This window comes from Chelonia mydas, chromosome 2 (assembly GCF_015237465.2).
Source record: "Chelonia mydas isolate rCheMyd1 chromosome 2, rCheMyd1.pri.v2, whole genome shotgun sequence".
Taxonomy (NCBI): Eukaryota; Metazoa; Chordata; order Testudines; family Cheloniidae; genus Chelonia; species Chelonia mydas.
The window spans coordinates 55,875,634-55,894,199 of NC_057850.1; the positions used below are offsets into that span (position 1 = coordinate 55,875,634).

The 18,566-nt window shown below is 43.3% G+C and overlaps 2 protein-coding genes across 4 annotated transcripts in view; one reads left to right on the top strand and one right to left on the bottom strand.

Annotated features, from left to right (window-relative positions):
• The window catches only part of RDH10 (retinol dehydrogenase 10), a 39,078-nt gene extending 36,560 nt beyond the window's left edge, over positions 1 to 2,518 (bottom strand). Inside the window, exon 1 of one of the 2 annotated variants that reach the window (XM_007063573.4) lies at positions 1,067 to 2,518. In XM_007063573.4, the coding sequence (XP_007063635.1) occupies positions 1,067 to 1,358 (292 nt within the window). In that variant the 5' untranslated portion in view covers positions 1,359 to 2,518. The remainder of the gene's footprint in view (positions 1 to 1,066) is intronic. The other variant, XM_007063574.4, reaches the window with a different exon arrangement.
• A 376-nt stretch (positions 2,519 to 2,894) lies between these two features.
• Positions 2,895 to 17,282, top strand: RPL7 (ribosomal protein L7). Of its 2 annotated transcripts, none has more exons than XM_043539484.1 (7): positions 2,895 to 2,923; positions 5,899 to 6,001; positions 6,688 to 6,854; positions 7,950 to 8,087; positions 8,751 to 8,860; positions 10,989 to 11,199; positions 17,228 to 17,282. In XM_043539484.1, the coding sequence occupies exons 1-6, from the start codon at positions 2,910 to 2,912 to the stop codon at positions 11,195 to 11,197; spliced, it is 741 nt and encodes a 246-aa protein (XP_043395419.1). In that variant the 5' UTR covers positions 2,895 to 2,909; the 3' UTR covers positions 11,198 to 11,199; positions 17,228 to 17,282. The 2 variants fall into 2 exon arrangements, with proteins under 2 accessions (XP_043395419.1, XP_027681827.2); XM_027826026.3 differs by lacking the exon at positions 2,895 to 2,923 and adding an exon at positions 4,388 to 4,527.
• The last annotated feature ends 1,284 nt before the right edge of the window (positions 17,283 to 18,566 follow it).

Here is an 18,566-nt window from a genome sequence, read left to right on the forward strand (position 1 = left end):
GAGTAAACACTCCTCCATTACACTTTAAGAGTTCTATTTACTTTGGCATCATCACAGTAAACAAACACTATATTTACTGTTCCTGCATGAAAAAGGCTCCAGCTGTCTGAATCAAAGGTTATACTGATGAAAATGGTCTGTGCTCTTCCACTCATGAAACTCTCTTCCTAGCAAGGAATACAAGCACACAAACCCCACTCCTTCCTGGGTGGTCAGATATGAGTGATTGCGGGTGTGGGATGAAATCCTTGCTTACAGCTGGGTTTGTAGGACAATGAAAAATCCAACCTGGTTTAAGTCACAAACCAGTGTGGTCAGGAAATAGTCACAAGTACTAAAGAATCCCAGAAATACCCCCTCTGGATGTTCAGCTCTAACTACCATTTTTCCTTTCCTGGCAGGAGGACTACCACTGTGAAAATGCAAGTGATTTTCTTGTAAGCATGTCATTTAGCTACCCTTCCTGAAGCAGGTGAAAGATAGTTTTATGGGAAGTTAGGAGGAAGTTGTACAAAAATAATAGCATGGCAATACTAGAGCCCCGCAGAAGCCATCTCCAGAAATGCCCCCTCCCACGAAATACTCCCCACACATTATAAACTGGGAACTTCCCCCTCACCAGGGGTACTGAAACAATTTTTTATGTGGGCACTGAGAGCCATTGAACCAAACTGTAAACCCTGTATATGATGGAAACCACTTCAAGCCAGGGGCTGTGGCAGCATGCCCAGCACACCTAGTTCCAGCACCTATGCACCTCACCCCTCGCTGAGCACCATCAGGTGTAGCACCATCCTTCTGCCCCCCAAAAGACAGGCTGGCAGGAAGGTAGGACCACTGCCTCATGGGAGACTAACCCAGTAAGAGTCCACTATCCCAGAGCCACACTGTCCCCAGATCTCAGGCAGTGGGCTGTTCCTGTAGTCCCTACATTTACTGAGGGGAGGAAAAAAGAAAAGAAGGGGAGGCGGGGGAGATAAAACATGTATTAGATCTATATTAGGAACACAAACTAGATCAGCATATAGACCCAGTATATCCTGCCTGAGGTAGGCAGCGCAGTTACCTTGCTGAGCAGCGGCAGCCGCCTCCTCGGAGATCTCACGGTAAATGTGGCGCACCATGCCTGCCGTCTCCTCATTGCTCTGAGTATTGATGTCCCACAGCACCAGCAGCGCCCGGCGCCGGGCAAACTCCAGGGCGAAGAGGCGGCCCAGGCCGCTGCCTGCCCCAGTGATGAGGCACACCTGCCCCGCCACACTCTTCTCCTTGGGCCTCACCAGCCACTTGGCCGCAGCCAGCACGAAAGCCCAGAGCACTTTGAAAGTGACTACGAAGAACTCCAGCAGGATGTTCATGCTTGCAGCGCTGTCCCCCAAGGGCTCAGCTACAGTCCCCGCTGCCTACCGCGGGAAGGGGCGTCTCCGGTGCCCTGGTACAGGGGAACCTGCCCGCTCTGTGCGCCAAAGGGTCCCGCAGCCGCTCTCCAGAGAGCGGAGAAAAGCCGTGCGGAGCGCAATGAACTTAAGGGACACCGGCAACCGTGGCACAGTCCGCTCAGCCTATCGAGCAAGGGGCCGTGCAAAGCTTCCCCTCAGCAGCCAGAGGAGGAAAGCAGCAGCGTAGGCACCCACTACCCCCAACACTAAGCACTGCCCAGGCTCCACACTGCCTGCAGGCACCTGGGGCTGCTACTGCCTGGGAACCGCGGAGCTCGCCGCCTCCTCTGGCTGCTCGGGAGCCGCCGTGCCTGCCGCGCTGGCTACAGGGCTGAGGGCAGGGAGACTTTAAAGAGGAACAAGCGCCCTCTGCGCTACCCGATTTCCTTCCCCGAGGGCGGCAGCTCCTCGCCGAACGCCGGCCAGCAAGTTCAGCCACCCAATCGAGCCGCCCTAAGTTTGCCGACTGCCGGGGCTGGCTCCCTCCCCGCTGCCGCTGGCACTGGCTGAGGAGAAGCTATCACTAGCGCAGGGTGAGGGGCCACCTCCACCGCTCAGCCAGGGAACGAGGCGCCGGGTTTCCCTCTCCTGCGTCCCTGCCTAGCTCCCTCCTCCGGCGCGCTGCACCCCGCCACTGGTTGGAAGGGAGCATCTCCACGCTCCGCGCGCTATATACCCACGGCTGGGAAACGGGTCCCCTCCCCCACCCCATCCCCAGGCCCTCCCCCAGCCCAGCCCCCTCTGCATTCCCAGATCTTCCCCCAGCCCATTTCCGCCTCCACAGCACCCGCCAGCACGGCCCCACCCCTTCCTCGCCGCCAGGCCCCACCAGGTCCCCTGGTGCCCCGCCAGCCCCTCTCCGTGCGCTCCCCACCCCATCTCCTCCCACACCGGGCCCAGCCACCGCCGTCACGGGGAGCTGGTGGGATCCGCCCATGCACCCCAGGCCCCGCCCCCGCGGGCCCGGACCCAGCAACAACTCCCCCGTGGTCCGACCACAGCCCCGCAGCCAGCCCAGAGCCGCTCTCCGCCGCTGCCTTAGGCACAGGCGGCGCCTCGCTCGGCGATACGTGCCCAAGCCCCAGCCACTCACATCTCTCCCCCCGGCCCCCGCCGCTCAGCGGGACTTCCGGTCCCGCTTGCTGCCAGACGACACAAGACACATCTCTCCACGGCGGGGACCTCGCGGTTGGGTTAGAAACTGTCCTCCAAATCTTCCAGCTAGAGGAGGGAACGGGAAGGGACTACATGTCCCAGAATGCAAAGCGGCTCCCTTAGCCTACAGGTCCCAGAGTGTAGTGCGCCATCTTGAGTCAGGCGACTTTCAGGGACTGCATATCCCAGCATGCAATGCGGCCTACAGCCTTTCAACACGTCCCGGAGCCGTGGCCAAAGTGGAACTTGGTATGATGTGACTTGTAGTCACCACCGGCCACTTGGCTTCTCGGGCGAGCCCACTGTTTGAGGGTGATGTGTAAGCTGACGTACGAACCGGTTTGTAGTGTGCGACTGAGAAAAAAGTTCAGCTTATTATTGATAGTCAAATTCTTGCTCTAGGACAATAGTTATTCTAATATAACAATTTAATTGAACATTTGCTTGTGAATGTATTTTTAATTCCCCTGTTATTTACTGTAGTTTTAATAAGATTCATGAGTGTAAGGTGCTGTACTAGTATAAATTAGTATTACCATTTGTTTTTACACCTATAATACTAACATAGCTGCTGTTCAAATGCCAATGTATTATTATTAATTCAACATTTTACAATAAAAGTATCTAACACCTGGCATACTTTTGGATGCTGTAAAACAAACAAAACAAATAAATTAAAATAATAGTAACTGTTAATTATTCTGGGACAAACTGCTTAACCCTCAGTACACATTCAGTTCCATTGTTTTCTATAGGACTGCTCTGCATGTGTGTAACTCTACTCCATAAGCAGTTCCACTGAAGTCAAATAGAAAACTGGAGTAAAGTTTCATCCCTATGTAAGCATTTTCAGGATTGGGGCCCTAGAGCACAGTGAGTGGCCATCCGTAAAATACTTAGATGAACAGACTATTTTAGTCAAGTGGATGCAACTCCATTGAAGTTCATCTGTTTATGGCAACGATGCCTTAAATGACTTTTCAAATTGCACAATGTATCAGCTGGCTGCAGAGATGGGAATGGAACCTAAGAAACTTGGGATCTAATGCTGCAAAGACTTAAAGTCACATTGAAGTCCGTGGGACAATTCACATGAATGAAGTTAAACTTGTGCATAAGTGTGTGTGAGACTGGGTCTTTGCTCAATTTCCAGTCCCTTTTTCTCACCATTAGGTCTGAGACCCAAAATAAAATTAACAAGATTATCCATTTAATGCATGATTAAAACTAGTTAGGGCCACAAATAAACAAAACATTGTTAGATTTTAACAATAATAAGCAAGTTTCTTTCTGTATCAACTTTTTGAGATTTTTCAACCTCTTCCGTGGCCTAAACCGTGTTGATATATGTGTTGTGTCATATAATCGGCAAATAATAAAAGTAAATAAGAACCCTGATCCCATTAAAGTCAATCTTAACACTCAGGCTCAGGATTTAGCCCCACAGAACATCTCTCGGAGCTGAAGTGAATCAGTCACCCTATGGAAATGAACTATTTAATGTAATAACAATAGTGATTACATTTTTAATTACACCTCTGGGCCTGAACACTGTTGGGACTGTGGATTGCGCCCAACTCAGCATGCTGAAGCTGTAGCCAACCTGGAGGGGCTTTAGTGATGTTTTAAGAGGGAAGTGTTTATAGCCTCTTCCTCCGGGTCTGTAAAAGCTTACTGTGTGTTTCAATGAGACATCTACCCTTCGCTTTCCGCCCCTACATTCCCATCCAGCTCTGAGCCCCTTCAACTTGGCCATCGGTACAGCTCAGGCACTCACGTAGTCACCTCCCTATTCCGAAATTGTATTCAGGCACCGCGTAAGACAGCAAAACCCAGGGCTTTTGGCGTTGGCCCCTTCCCGGACCCGATTCTTTAAGTGTATGATGCGCATGCGCGCGCTCTCTTTTCCGGTGGGGATCATGGCGGGCGAAGAGTAAGTGCAGCTTCTTCCCCGGGAAAATCCGCTTCCATCCGCGGCGTGGTGGCCTCTGCCCCCGGCCGGCTCCCCGAGCCCGACCGCCGGGGCTCTGCCTCTCCGCTGCCGCTCGTATTGACCCACCTCAGGTCCTCCCCGGCGACCCAGACCTGTGTGTGGCCGGGGCGGCCTGGGCTTGAGGCGGCAGAGGGGGTTGGTTCTCCTCGCCTGGCGTGCGCAGGGCTTGATGGAGAGTCTCTTGGGTGCGGCGGAGTCCGAGGGATGCGCCCGCCTGACTGCGTAGGGCCCTGGTGTTGGAGGAGGAAGGGTAGCTGGGAGTGGGGCTGGGGTTACTGGGGCAGAGGTTCGCTGTTCAGGAGCCATCATGATGGGATGGGGCAGCAGCATGTCCAGTCTCGTGTCCCATAGGTAACACAGCAGTCACTCCTCTCCTTTCTTGCCCTGTTAATGTGCTGTATGAAGCATTATTTAGGGTCAGATGCTGCCTTTAGATGCATGGAGCTAGTGGGAGTTGTGCTCATGCATCCAAGGGCACTATTTAGCTCTAAATGGACGATGCATTACAAACTGTGATGTTACTCTTCTAACATTACGAGTGACTTCCTAGATGGTCTTTCAGACAAACTCCCACAAAACTTAAGAGTTGAATTACAAGCCTCAGTGATAATGACCTTAGACTTCCTTCATAATGAAGTAGCATTATCAAATTTAATTGGTATTCAAGCTATAGCCAGGGATCGCTACAGCCACCACTGCAGCAGTTTGTCAGCAGTTCTTGAACTGTCCCTGGACTGACTTGTATTCAGAGTTAGATGTAAGATCCATTTTTTGAGAGAATTTTCCTCAATTTTAAGCCAGAGTGATAGTTTTTTAATTAGAATGAAAGAAAAACAAATTTTAGATTCCCAAATGGTGTCTAAAAGGCAAGTGTTGGATGATAGTCTTTCAAATTGCTTGTTGCTTTTAATTTGTAAGTATTCAGATAAGTGGTTGCTTTATAAATATCTAGAAGTAGCAATAAAGGGCAGTTACCTTGTGGTGAGATGTAGCTATTTAGCTGCGTACAGCAATACTAGTTTCCTTATCTGTGGATGAAAGATGCCATAAGTACACATTATAATGCTATGCAGGAGTTCAGGCCTGAGTAAGACCCTAAACAACTGAAGATACAGGGAGGCAGAATGTAATTATAAACTGGTTCAGGACACTGAGGCCTGCATTTTCGTTTCCATGTGTGGTTTATGTATCTCAAAGCTGCTTATAATAATTCTTAGTTAAGCTAAATTCGAAGATACATCTTTCATTATTTGTCATGTGAAAATGATCTATAAATAGACCCTCAAGTCTTGTTGTTTTTTAATAATTTAGAGGAAAGAAGGTGCCATCTGTTCCAGAAAGCCTTTTGAAAAAGCGAAAGGCTTTTGCTGATATAAAGGCCAAGCGTCTGAAGAGGCTAGTGGTTCAAAAGAAGGTAAATATTTTAATAAACTTTTTGATTGGTTTGTTTATACAGTAAAGGCAATTCTAATACATAGTGATAGAGAGAGAATTTAGTAGATCTTAAATCTGATATATAGACAGCTGTTTTGTTAATCACTGACATTTTGCAGGGTATGTTAACCAATTCATTCATGGAATATTGATCAAAAACAGAACACACAGTCTGAGTACTTTAAGTGATGCAAAACACAATACCCTTCAGAAAGAACAGTAATTTATGGGAGAGTAATCTTAGAGGCAGTATTATGATTTGAAGTTCAGAGTTTAATGTTCATTGCTATATGGCAGGAAGATAGCCTGTTCAGTAAGAAATTGCATATTGGTGCACTATGAGATATTTATTAAAGGCCTTTTGAAACTTTGTCCAGAATGTCACTAGTATTACTCTAAATACCAGATGAGGGAAACAAACTGGTCTGCTTGTCTTAACTATGTCCAAAGTGTTGCAATAAATAATTGTATGCACAGGAGATGCTACAGTACTGTAAAGCTGAAGTTGATTTTTTTTCTGCTTTCATGTGTTAGGATGGTGTTGTGTATTTATACACATTTTGTAAAGCTTATTGATCACTTGGAATGATATAATTGAGCTGTTGTAAGTTAACATGTTTATGAACATAGTGTACTTTTGGATGACAATTTTATCCCTAATTTCAGCTTCGTAAAGCGCAGAGAAAACTCATCTATACGAGAGCTCAGGCCTATCACAAGGAGTACAGGCAAATGTATAGACGTGAGATTCGTATGGCCCGAATGGCACGCAAAGCTGGCAATTACTATGTACCTGCTGAACCAAAACTGGCCTTTGTGATCAGGATCAGAGGGTAAGATATTTACCATTTTGGACTATGGTTAAAATTCATGGGGAATAGATTCATTTTGTTAAGATTTGTGGGGAAAATTTGGCCTTCCCGTATTTGATAGAGCAGCACTATAGAGTATGACAGGTTTCAGAGTAACAGCCGTGTTAGTCTGTATTCGCAAAAAGAAAAGGAGTACTTGTGGCACCTTAGAGACTAACCAATTTATTTGAGCATAAGCTTTCGTGAGCTACAGCTCACTTCATCAGATGCAGTGAGCTGTAGCTCACGAAAGCTTATGCTCAAATAAATTGGTTAGTCTCTAAGGTGCCACAAGTACTCCTTTTCTTTTTACTATAGAGTATGTAAAAGTTCATATCATTTGTAATAAAACCCTTCCACGAGTAAGTCACAGGTAGGTGTGGATTGATAGTACTAGCAGAGGACTCGTTCAGTCAGTCTAGTTCCTAACCACAAACCCACAAACGTATTCGGATCAAAGCCCATGTTTTGGCATTATCAGTAAAGAGGCAAAGTAGCAACTGTGCGTGGAGAGTGAATTATCCTCATTTACATTGCAAAAATTAGTATTTTTTACTTTTATAACGTAAACTGGATAATATGAATATGTCTGCAGACCATTATTAATGAGAAACCATAGAAATCTCTCTCTCCACATGTTTCAGAACAGCTTGTTTAAAGGTGTACTAGGAGAGAGAAATCAACTAGTAATTCAGGAAAAAGGCTGTTTAAAGAAGGGTGTGCCTGGTTCTCATTGAAGGTGAACTATATCCCTGGTTGTTTTCTGGTGGGGGCACTGAATTGTGAATCAAGAGTATCACCTTCCTGCTTTGCTTTTGCTTCAGAGTAGGTCAGACTGAGCCCTTATTAGCTTGTTGAGGAGAGAGACTAGATTAAAAGTAGATCTGCTTTGACTGAAAATTTCAGAGTATAAAATAGAGATGGTAAAACATAATACAGTTCAGTACAATTGTTACTTTGAATCATTGGTAAGCATATAGCTGATTATTGAATCAAAGCCACATAGCCATGTAGATCAAATTAATTGATTATTACAGACAAATGTAAATCTAAGCATATCACTTATGCACTTTGTAGTATCAATGGAGTTAGCCCGAAGGTCCGTAAGGTATTGCAGCTCCTTCGCCTGCGTCAGATTTTCAATGGCACATTTGTAAAACTCAACAAGGCTTCAATTAACATGCTGCGGATTGTTGAACCCTACATTGCATGGGGGTAAGTGAAGTTTTCAATTTAACTTTATCAAGTGAATTTGAAAAGTAAGATACAGGATGTATTGCTCAACACTGAAATAAGTAGCAGAAAAAGTAAACACAAGACCTGGTCTGACTCTCCGTCATGAATTCCCATTGGTGCAACATGAAGCATTTTGCATCCATTGTGTTGCACTGGGTTGTTACGCTTGGCATGCTAAGGTCCCTCTAAGCTGCGTGGCTGCACAGCTGCCTATTGAGCATTGTGCTGGTGCTCAGGGCTGCAGCAGCGAGAGATAGCTCTCTCCAAACCCTGGACCTGCTGTGGCACCCAGCCCTGGACCTGCAACAGCGGCAGTCCTCTCTACCCACCATAGCCCCACTGCACCCCTCATCCCCCTCTTCCCCACTGCACTCCAACCCTCTGTCCCAGCCCTGAGCCCCCTCCCACACTCCAAACCCCTTGGCCCCACCTGCCACATGAATTTTGATATATGCACCAATATGGAGGTGATGTGTGCACATAACAAAATTCATTCCGCACATGAGTGAGAAAAGTTAGAGGGAACACTGTTGGTATGTGTGTTGTCCTCATACTAAGCTCAAATAATTTAATATAGAACTTCATTTTTTGGCATTATTGAATGAGAATCCCAATCACTTCTATCTCACTTCTGTATTTCAGTTACCCCAATCTGAAATCTGTGCATGAACTGATCTACAAGCGTGGTTACGGCAAGATCAACAGGCAGCGCATTGCTCTGACTGACAATTCTCTGATTCAGCGGTGTCTTGGTAAATACAACTTAATTTTTTAGCAATGATTTTGTCTTACGATTATGTGATTTAGCTAAAAATAGCTTAAAAATTCTGAACTCTACCTCTATCACTAAAATAGGTTTTAATATGACAATAAATCACTGTCTTGGCAACTTGACGCAAAGCAGGAATGAAAGTATTAGCTTTTCCTATTAGAAATCAAAACTTTCAAAATGTAAAGTAAATTAAATTTTTACTAACTTTTATAATTTGACTAGGGTATTCAACTGTAAACCTTGTCTCTCCGATTGATTTGCATTGATTTCTAATGGAAAAACTGATAGGTCAGGAGCCTTTTAAGAATGAAAATATCAGTGAGAAATCATTACCACTAAGAGTGGAAATACTGAAACAATGGCAGGTATTTCTAAACTGTTTTGAAATCATTTCCTAAGTAAATATGCAGTTGTCAGGGTTCCCTCCCCACTCTGAACTCTAGGGTACAGATATGGGGACCCACATTAAAGACCCCCTAAGCTTATTTCTACCAGCTTAGGGTAAAACTTCCTCAAGGCATGAACTCTTTGCCCTTGGAGGGTATGCTGCCACCACCAAGTGATTTAACAAAGAATCAGGGAAAGGGCCACTTCGAGTTCCTGTTCCCCCAAAATATCCCCCTCAAGCCCTACACTCCCCTTTCTTGGGGAGGCTTGAGAATAAACAAGATCAGCACAGGTGAGCCTTGGTTTTTTTAGGACACTAAAAAGAAAAATGAGATTCTTAAAAAAAAACAGAACTTTATTAGAAAGAAAAAAGTAAAAGAAGCACCTCTGTGAAATTAGAATGGGAGATAATCTCACAGGGCAATTAGATTCAAAACACAGAGAATTTCCCTCTAGGCAAAACCTTAAAGTTTCAAAAAGAAAAACCAGGAATACACCTTTCTCTCACACACAGAAAATCACAAGCCAAAACAAAAGTAAACTAATGCATTTCCTTGCTAATACTTACTAATTCTAATGGAGTTGGATTGCTTGCTTGCTTGATCTCTCTCCAGCAAGCACACAGAACAGACAAAAGACCCCCTCCAATTTGAAAGTATCTTGTCCCCTTATTGGTCCTTTTGGTCGGGTGCCAGCCGGGTTACCAGAGTTTCTTAACCCTTTACAGATAAAAGGATATTGTGCCTCTGGCCAGGAGGGATTTTATAGTACTGTATACAGGAAGGTTTGCCCTTCCCTTTATATTTATGACCAGTAATCAATATCTTATATCTAATCAGATTTTAAGATTTTGGGATATTAGTTTAACATTATGGTGCAGGAAGTTAATTTCCACATTCCATGTTACTGAATGTTGGTGAAACCTCACCCTCTCCATTCATCTGGAATTAAAGGCAAAATAGTTTGTCTATTAACAATTCAAATTGTTCTTGTTTGCTTTTCCATTATTTACCTGGGTCACTAAAAATAGCAGTATATGTTCTATTTTTATAATTTGCTGAGATCTGAAAGTCCATTATTCTTTACATTACAATTCTAAGAATTGGGTTTGCACAACACGAAACACTCAATTCCTGTGTTGTATTACCAGATTCTCTTGGAAAATCTGAACTCTTGATGTTTAAAGACTACATTAAATACAGAAATGCCGTTGGTGCATTGTTCACTAAATCCTTGCAACAGTTAATGTGAGATTTAAAAAAAGATGAGTTTCAGTTAAGTGCAAGTGTGTAATCTGTGTTGATTTAACTTAATTTTTCTTAAAAGTCCACTATGAAACAATGTTTACCAAAATTCCATTGGATTATCATGGTTTTCTTTTCCCTGTCATTGCTGGTTTAGTATTATAATCAAGCTTTCTGTAGTGTTTTGCTCTTTTTTTTTATATGTAAGGGGGAAGCAAACCATTTGTTTCTAATTAGCAATAGTAACAGCCTTGAGGGGAAAAATAGTACACAACTTGTTTTGAAACATTAAAGCAGAGCATGCTGATTTGTGGACATTGACTTGATCTCAAGTAAACTTGAGACAGCATTGGTTACTAATGAACATAACACTCAAGACACATTTTTAATTGTGGATAGTGTTTTGTAGGTAATCATGCCACAGGCCTTGGGTTTTAGTCTGATAGTCTTGTAGAATTACTGTTTCCTGGATTTCAGAGAAATATGGCATCATCTGCATGGAAGATGTGGTCCATGAGATCTATACTGTTGGCAAGAACTTCAAAGTGGTGAACAACTTTCTGTGGCCCTTCAAGTTGTCTTCTCCTCGAGGTGGAATGAATAAGAAAACTATCCACTTTGTGGAAGGTGGAGATGCTGGCAACAGGGAAGATCAGATTAACAGGCTCATAAGGAGAATGAACTAATGGTAAGACACTTAATGTCACAGGGAAAATGTACCTTAAAATTATCACCTCCTTCATTTTACTTTAAGTATGCAGTAAAGGACGTGGTCCAGTGGATGTGGAAGGCAAAGTTGCTTGATTTTAAGGGGGGTATGTAGTTGATGTATATTATCTGTTTTGATCAGACTATTAGAGTGTGAAGCCTTATTGAACTAGTTTGTCCAATATCTGATGGTTAACTTATTGAGTGTTAAAATCTTCAAAGGGTATAAAAAACACATGTACAGAAATTGTTTGGATCTTGATCATAACTGCTATGTATTTTTCCCCAACAACTTACTACTAACTTGCTAAACAAAGAATTTAAATATTTAACCATGCTTGGGATTTGTAATGGAAACGTTGACTGCCCTTACTGGCATTAAAGGATCAAAAGTAGTAGTCATTCCCAGAAAGCTTCTTGCTTTTGCTCTTAGCCATCATCTGGCCACAAGGGTTCTTTCTTGTATCCACTAATCTAGGTACAAGTGGTCTCTTTGAATTTGCAGAGTCAGATGTGGTTATAGAAATGGCAGGGGACAGGGTATGGACTATAAAAGCACTTCTATACTTTTAATTGAGTGTGTGTATTAACATGACATCTCTGTTTCCTATATTGGCCAAAGTAATAATCTGTTTCAGAAAAACAGGCAAAAAAACCATAGAGCAAAGAGTTAGTATGGATTATAGAAATGGTCAGAGGGCTTGAGGACTACCAAATTCCTAGCCTAGAAGCTGATAAGAAAAAGGTCGACCCACCAATGTGCTCCATGGACAATGCTACAATGCATTTTATTAACCCACACGTGTTGGGATTTCTAATGGTACTATTCGTGGACTGTGCTTGGCACTAGAGCTCATCAGGAACTTTGACAAGGTTTTTGTTGGAACATGTCAGTTTGGCAAAACTGAACTGGTTAGTGGGAAAGGAGCTGTTCTGTCAAGTTTTCAGCTCAGATTTTTAAAAATTTCAAAATTGTCAAAACACTTCATTATGACATCTGAATTGAAAAATTCTGGGCTTCTGGTTCAAAATGACTGTTCTGAAACAAAAAACAAAACAACAAAAAACAAAACAAAAAACAAACAAAACAACAAAAAACAAAACAAAAAAACAAATTCAAAATTACTGAAACTTTCAGATGACCTAAACTGGAATCTTCTTGGATTTGGGGTTTGTGAAAATTTGAGATTGACTGTGTCCCCATTTGGAATGGGAAATTGTTCAGAATAATTTTTGTGGGATGGAAAAACAGTTTCCACTCGGCTATACTTGGGACCTCTTTCATATCAGCCTTTGGCGACAGGCTGATACCTATGCTGAGGGAAATTGACCACGACACATGCGCAGAACTCATGTCCTCCACAGATTTTTGTTCCTCCGCAGAAGATATATTCTGCTGGAGGGGGCGCTGCAGTTACACCATTTTCCCATTAGGGGCTGCTGTGGCACCAGAAGAGAGGGCAGTAAAGAGGGAGGGGGAGAAGCCGCGTTCCTCATAGTGGGGCCCAGATGAGGAGGCATGGGATGGACAGAATAGGGGCTGCTGGGGGTGGTCACAGACTGGGGTTCAGAAAGGCTAATGGAGGGGACAGACTGGAGTGTGGGCTTAGGAGCTAGTAGGGTAACAGCACTGAGCCAGGGCCACATGGGGAAGGGGGGGTTGCAGGGCCCCGTGGGGACAGGGGCAGATGTGCCTGACTGAATGGGAGAGGGTAGAGGTCAGCCAGGATGGGAGGCTCCCTAACAATTCCTCTCCCCGCACCCCACCCCAAAAAAAAGCCCTGTCCATACTTCTCCCCTCCACACCCAACAACCCACCAGGTTCACTCCCAGGCTCCTTCCCAGCAATTGCTTCCCTGTCCCTCAGCTCCTCCATTACCCCTGACTCCCCCCTGAAGTCTTTGCACTGCTTGTGAGGGGTTCTGGACATACGTTTCTGTATTGTAGTTTAAATAAATTATTACTCAAAGATCTGTATTAGATTCCTTACTAGGCATATTGTTTGTCAAAAAACATTTCCTGAATCTTTTTTGGTCTGTATTGTTACAGACATATTTGCTGACAAGTATTTTGAAATAAATTACTAAAATAATTGAAATTGGCAATTTGTTACTTTGACAAATAAAATATGCAGAATTTTAAAATATTGTGTGCAGAAAAGATTGCATCATTCAGTCTGCTCTTTCTGCTCTGAGCATAAGAAGGGTTCTGCTTCTTCAACACATCCTCCCTCTCCTTCATTTTCAGAGTTCTCTGTCCCTCTGGCACACTCTTCAGTTCTAGTACCTTCTGTTGATGTTTGTAGCTTTCCTAAGCAGCAGCAGACTGAAATGGACTTGGTTCTTGTTCGCTAACTGTTGCCCACGGGGTTCTAAATAGCAGCTGGTCTTATCAGTTTTCTTCTGTTGTGTGTCTACGGTCTGAATGGTAGCTGTAGAGATGCACTGGAGCTATGATAAGAGTTTTGTGCTGCATAGACAGAGCAGAATAGACTGCATACAAAGACTTATTGGGCCATTTGAGCAATATGGCATCACAAAGCACTGCTTTAAAGAAGAACAAAGGAAATATGTACCCTCACTCCCTTAGAGAAATTATGCATTAGTAAGGCTACGATTTAGTCATAGTTAGGGCCCTACCAAATTCATGATCCATTTTGGTCAATTTCATGGTCATAGGATTTTTAAAATAGTAAATTTCATGATTTCAGGTATTTAAATCTGAAATTTCACTGTGTTATAATTGTAGGAGTCCTGACCCAAAAAGGAGTTGTGGGAAGGTTGCAAGGTTATTGCGGGGGGGGGCGGCGTTGCAGTACTGCTGCCTGTACTTCTGAACTGCTGATGCTGCCTTCAAAGCTGGGCAGCTGGAGAGTGGTGGCTGCTGGCCAGGAGCCCAGCTCTGAAGGCAGAGCCACCGCCAGCAGCAGTGCAGAAGTAAAGATGGCATGGTATGGTATTGCCACCCTTGCTTCTGTGCTGCTGACAAATTTCATGGGGGGAGACCAGATTTCATGGTCCGTGATGCGTTTTTCATGGCCGTGAATTTGGTAGGGTCCTAGTTATGAGTATTTTTAGTAAAAGTGATGGACAGGTCATGGGCAGTAAACAAAAATTCACCGCCTGTGACCTGTCCATGACTTATACTGTAAATATCCCTGACTAAATCTGGGGGGAGGAGGGGTGCGCGAAAAGTCACAAAATTCTTGACTTCCATGACAGACACGGAGCTCTATGCATTAGTATACAGAAGAATGAGACAATTTGCTGCAGTTGCCCTTTTTAAAAACCCAAGCACCTAAATTAGATTAAACATGGCCAACATCACTGAGTTTACTGTACTACACTACAAAATAGAAAGCCTTCAGATTACTTGCTCATTAGAGATTAGAGAACACCTAAATGCTTTTCTGTGTCCTTAAAGGAGGAGAGAAGGCATTAATTTTTAAAAGGTGAGCTTTTATGGCTGTGCAGATACCTTCCCAATGTCAACAATTCAAATAGTCATTGAAACAAAGTTTCAATTGACCCAAACTGGATTTTTTCCCCATTTTTGGGTTATTTTGCTCTTTCCATTAGTCCAGGGGTGGCTGGAGCTACAGGCGCCAACTTTCTAATGTGCTGATGGGGGTGTTCACTGCTCAACCCCTGGCTCTGCCATAGGCCCTGCTCCCACTCCACCCCTTCCCGCACCCTCCCCTGAGCCTGCTGTGCCCTTGCTCCTCCCCCCCAGAGCTTCCTGCATGCCGCAAAACAGCTGATCAAGAGGTGCAGGGAGGGATGGGAAAGGCGCTGATCGGTGGGGCTGCCGGTGGGTGGGAGGCACTGGGAGTGGGGGAAAAGGGGGAGCTGATGGGGGGGCTGCTGATGTATTACTGTGGCTCTTTGGCAATGTATATGGATAAATTTTGGCGCCTTCTCAGACTCAGGTTTGCCACCCCTGCATTAGTCACTTGGGGTTGACTGGAGATGTGGAGTGTTTTCCTCCCTGTGGGTGAATAGGCTGCCTTCTCTGAAACTACCTGCTCATAGCAATACAGGGGTTTTGTGATGAGCTCTGAAATTGGCCTCCTTACCGCTTGCTGGTTGCGTGCTTTAAGTTCTATGGATCAAAAGTTTCTGGAAGAGCTTGTTCTGTAGCTAGCTAGTCACGTGGTGCTGGTTTCTTAGTCCACCTGCTAAATTGCAAGTAAGCAATTAGTATTCTCAGGAATAGATGATTGGCTGGTGGGGAGAGTGAAGTAGACCATTCTTTGAAAACTTTGGGAGCTTTTCTGAATAAGACTTGGAGGTTGGGATAAAATCATTGTATTGCTATTACGCTAGTCTAGTGATCACACTTAAGTTTTGTAGAATTTTTTTTATTTGGTTCTGATGGGGTAACTTTCTGGGTGGTTAATAGCGCAGTTCTTTTAACATCTTTCCTGGAAATTTAACAAACGTGATGAACGCACACTTCTAAAATGCTAGTAAATACATCTTCAGTCATTCAAAATTGAGCAAAACTGCCTTTGTTAGATGTCCAAAAACTGGATGGCAGTTCCCTCTTGTCTAAATAAATTGCTGTTTTTTTCAGTTGTATCCCAACACATTGCTCTATAGCCTATATCAGTATGCAGTCTGCACTCCTTCCATCAATTATCTTTGCTTTTTAAGTTTACCCAGCATGATGGAACATCATTGTGGCCTAAGCTTCCCAGGAGCTTTGTGTAGGAAGGAAGTTTAAGCCATACTTTTTTCCTTTCTTCCCCTGAATGCGGTTAAGCTGCCTCTGTGCTCACATATACCGATGGCTCAAGTTCAGTGCAGTGGTGCTTGTCATGATTTTGATTGGTGTTCCACCTCAGTAGCATTCCTTGTCACTAGCTGGGATCGGTTTCAGTCCATTCTATACTAGTTCTACAGGTCAATACAAACTGCAGTGTCACTTTCATTTCCTTTTAATCACACTTCCTTGTTCTTATGCCCTTGCCATGTTATATTTGGGCTGCAGGTATCAGCAAAGCATTTTTAAAAACTCCTATAGACCACTTCCATTGGTCTACAGCTCTTGTAAACACTTTCTCCCCTTTGTTTCCATTCCTTGTGTTTTCTTTTCTGCAGAGAATCCCAGTTACGTTACTACTATCTACTGTAGTTGTTTATACACATTCTCTTTAAATATATGAACAATGAGTAACTCTTTGGAAAGACTATTCAATTTTCTCTTTCCTTACAAAACTTTGTGAGGAGGCTGAGAATTGTCTGCTAGTAATGTAGTGAAAACTAGCTCCCTCGCTTAATAAGGAATAGTGTTCCTCTGAGCTAATGCCCATGTAAGCAAACATCTTCTAAAGGGCAGTATGCCTGAAGGTGAACATTAATTTCAATTTTACATACCTGTGAGGATATGATTATTCTCCTCTACCCCTTTGTCGACATTAGGGAGATCTTCTAAATATTTCCTGCTGTTGCCAGCATTGTCTCACCTTGACCAGTGTTTGTGTTGGGAGGCCCAGTGCAGCTGAGTGCTTAACACAAAGCTGAAACTAGTGCCTTTAAGCTTTTTTTGCTTAAAATTCCCTTGTATAGACCCAGGACTCATAACAGTAACATAGGTGGAGCAGAATTGAAGTGCATTTTTAGGCAAGTTTAGCATCAACATTAACAGCAGGAACTATGACTTGACAGTGTTCTGCCTTAAATACTAGCTTTCCTCTTCATTCAAGGTAGACTTGCTTTTGTCACATGAATGTTGTTATATTAGGAGACATGTTCTAAAGCTACTGCTGGAAGACAGTGCTTTATTGTGAATAAAGAGACTTAGGTATTGAGGTTGGAGCTATTTGACTAGCATAGGATTCTAGTAATGTCAAATTAAATAGTTAGCACCGAAGGGTCTCTTCAGTCTGGTTGAAAATATATATAAAGTCACATCATCTGTGATAAACTGATAATTTCTATATTACCATCATGCAGAACTAAGAAAATCAAATAATATTGTTAATGTTAATTTGTCTTCTCTTTCAGGTGCCCAGCAGTGGACTTTCCTACTCTGATCTGTTAATAAAAAAATTTCTGTGCACAACAGTCTCAAGTCATTTTGCCTGGGAATTTTTCTGTAGTATTCCTGCGTAGTCACATTGTCTAGAAGTGGGCTTTAATAAGGTATTCCCAAAGCTTCATAATTAAGTCAGTAGTAGAGAAGTATAAAATACTACTTCCTTTTTATTTTACTTCACACACATTCTTCCTCTCAAATATGAAGTACCTCCAGGTAAGCCAGTCCAACCCTCTACAGTGGAAATTCAGAAGCAGAGAAGAGGTATAGAGAGGCTTTTTTTTTTTTTTTTTTTTTGAGGGATGATGGGTAAGTCTTGTTTCTATTCACTGATTGAGGCCCTAGGAGGGCTGCAGAATCCAGGCTCAGCTTGCTGCAGCATACATCTGGCAAACCAGTAATTTTCCACCACCCTTTTCCCAAATTCCTTTCTGCGCTCCCCTAGTCAGTCAGGCAAGACTCTTCAAAGCTGCAGACTTGCTAAGGGACACAGAAGAGTCCAGGCTCCTCAGGTCTGCAACAACAAAAAATATGGTTCTCAGCACCCTACCACCTTTAAACAAGTTTAGACTGAGACACATGAAAGTTTTCAGTGCATTGAGAAACTAATTTTCTATTAGAACCTGTTTTTCAACTAGCTCTGCTACTGACAGTGTCAGTTACACATGAGTGCTGAAATAAAGGGACACAAATGGGTCAGTTGTCAATTTACCTCTCAAACTTGCTGTGGCCTAAAGATAGGATGCAATGTGACCAGCATCCAAAATGAAGGACAAATTATTCAGCCAGGAAACTTCATAGTGTGGGATTCATTCCTTTTGTGTAAATACCTCTGTATAACCTCAGTTTCATGATTCTTCTGATGCAAGTAATTTTCAACAGTAAGATACCAGATTTGTATTCCTGTCTCTGCTGTTGAACCATGACTGTGGCAAGAAACCATTGAGTCATTTAACTCATCTGTGCAATGGGTTAAATATCTACAGTTGTGAAACAGTGTCTCAGCTAATGAATAGCTCAAATGTATGGAAGTGCACATTTTTATATAACACAATGGAATTGTAATATCAAATAGCTACATAAATTTTTCTTTAAGAAAATTACTGTTCTTCCATGGCTAGAGATGTGAACAGCCCCACAGATGAGATTTCCAGTATTTCAATGGCTGCCTTCAAAAATGGCACGATAGTAGGTTATAGAAGCACCTCATGGTTCCATAGTTATGGTCTTTAGTTTTGCACTCATACAGAGTACTCTCCCCATAATTACAGAGCTTCTGCTATACATGAGTTTTCTGAAAATTTACAA

Coding starts and splice junctions, on each gene's coding strand:
- RPL7 (XM_027826026.3), top strand. CDS start 4,475: ATGATGCGCATGCGCGCGCTCTCTTTTCCGGTGGGGATCATGGCGGGC. Junction 8,088..8,750: donor GAACCCTACATTGCATGGGG/GTAAGTGAAGTT, acceptor TCTGTATTTCAG/TTACCCCAATCTGAAATCTG. Junction 8,861..10,988: donor TCTGATTCAGCGGTGTCTTG/GTAAATACAACT, acceptor CCTGGATTTCAG/AGAAATATGGCATCATCTGC.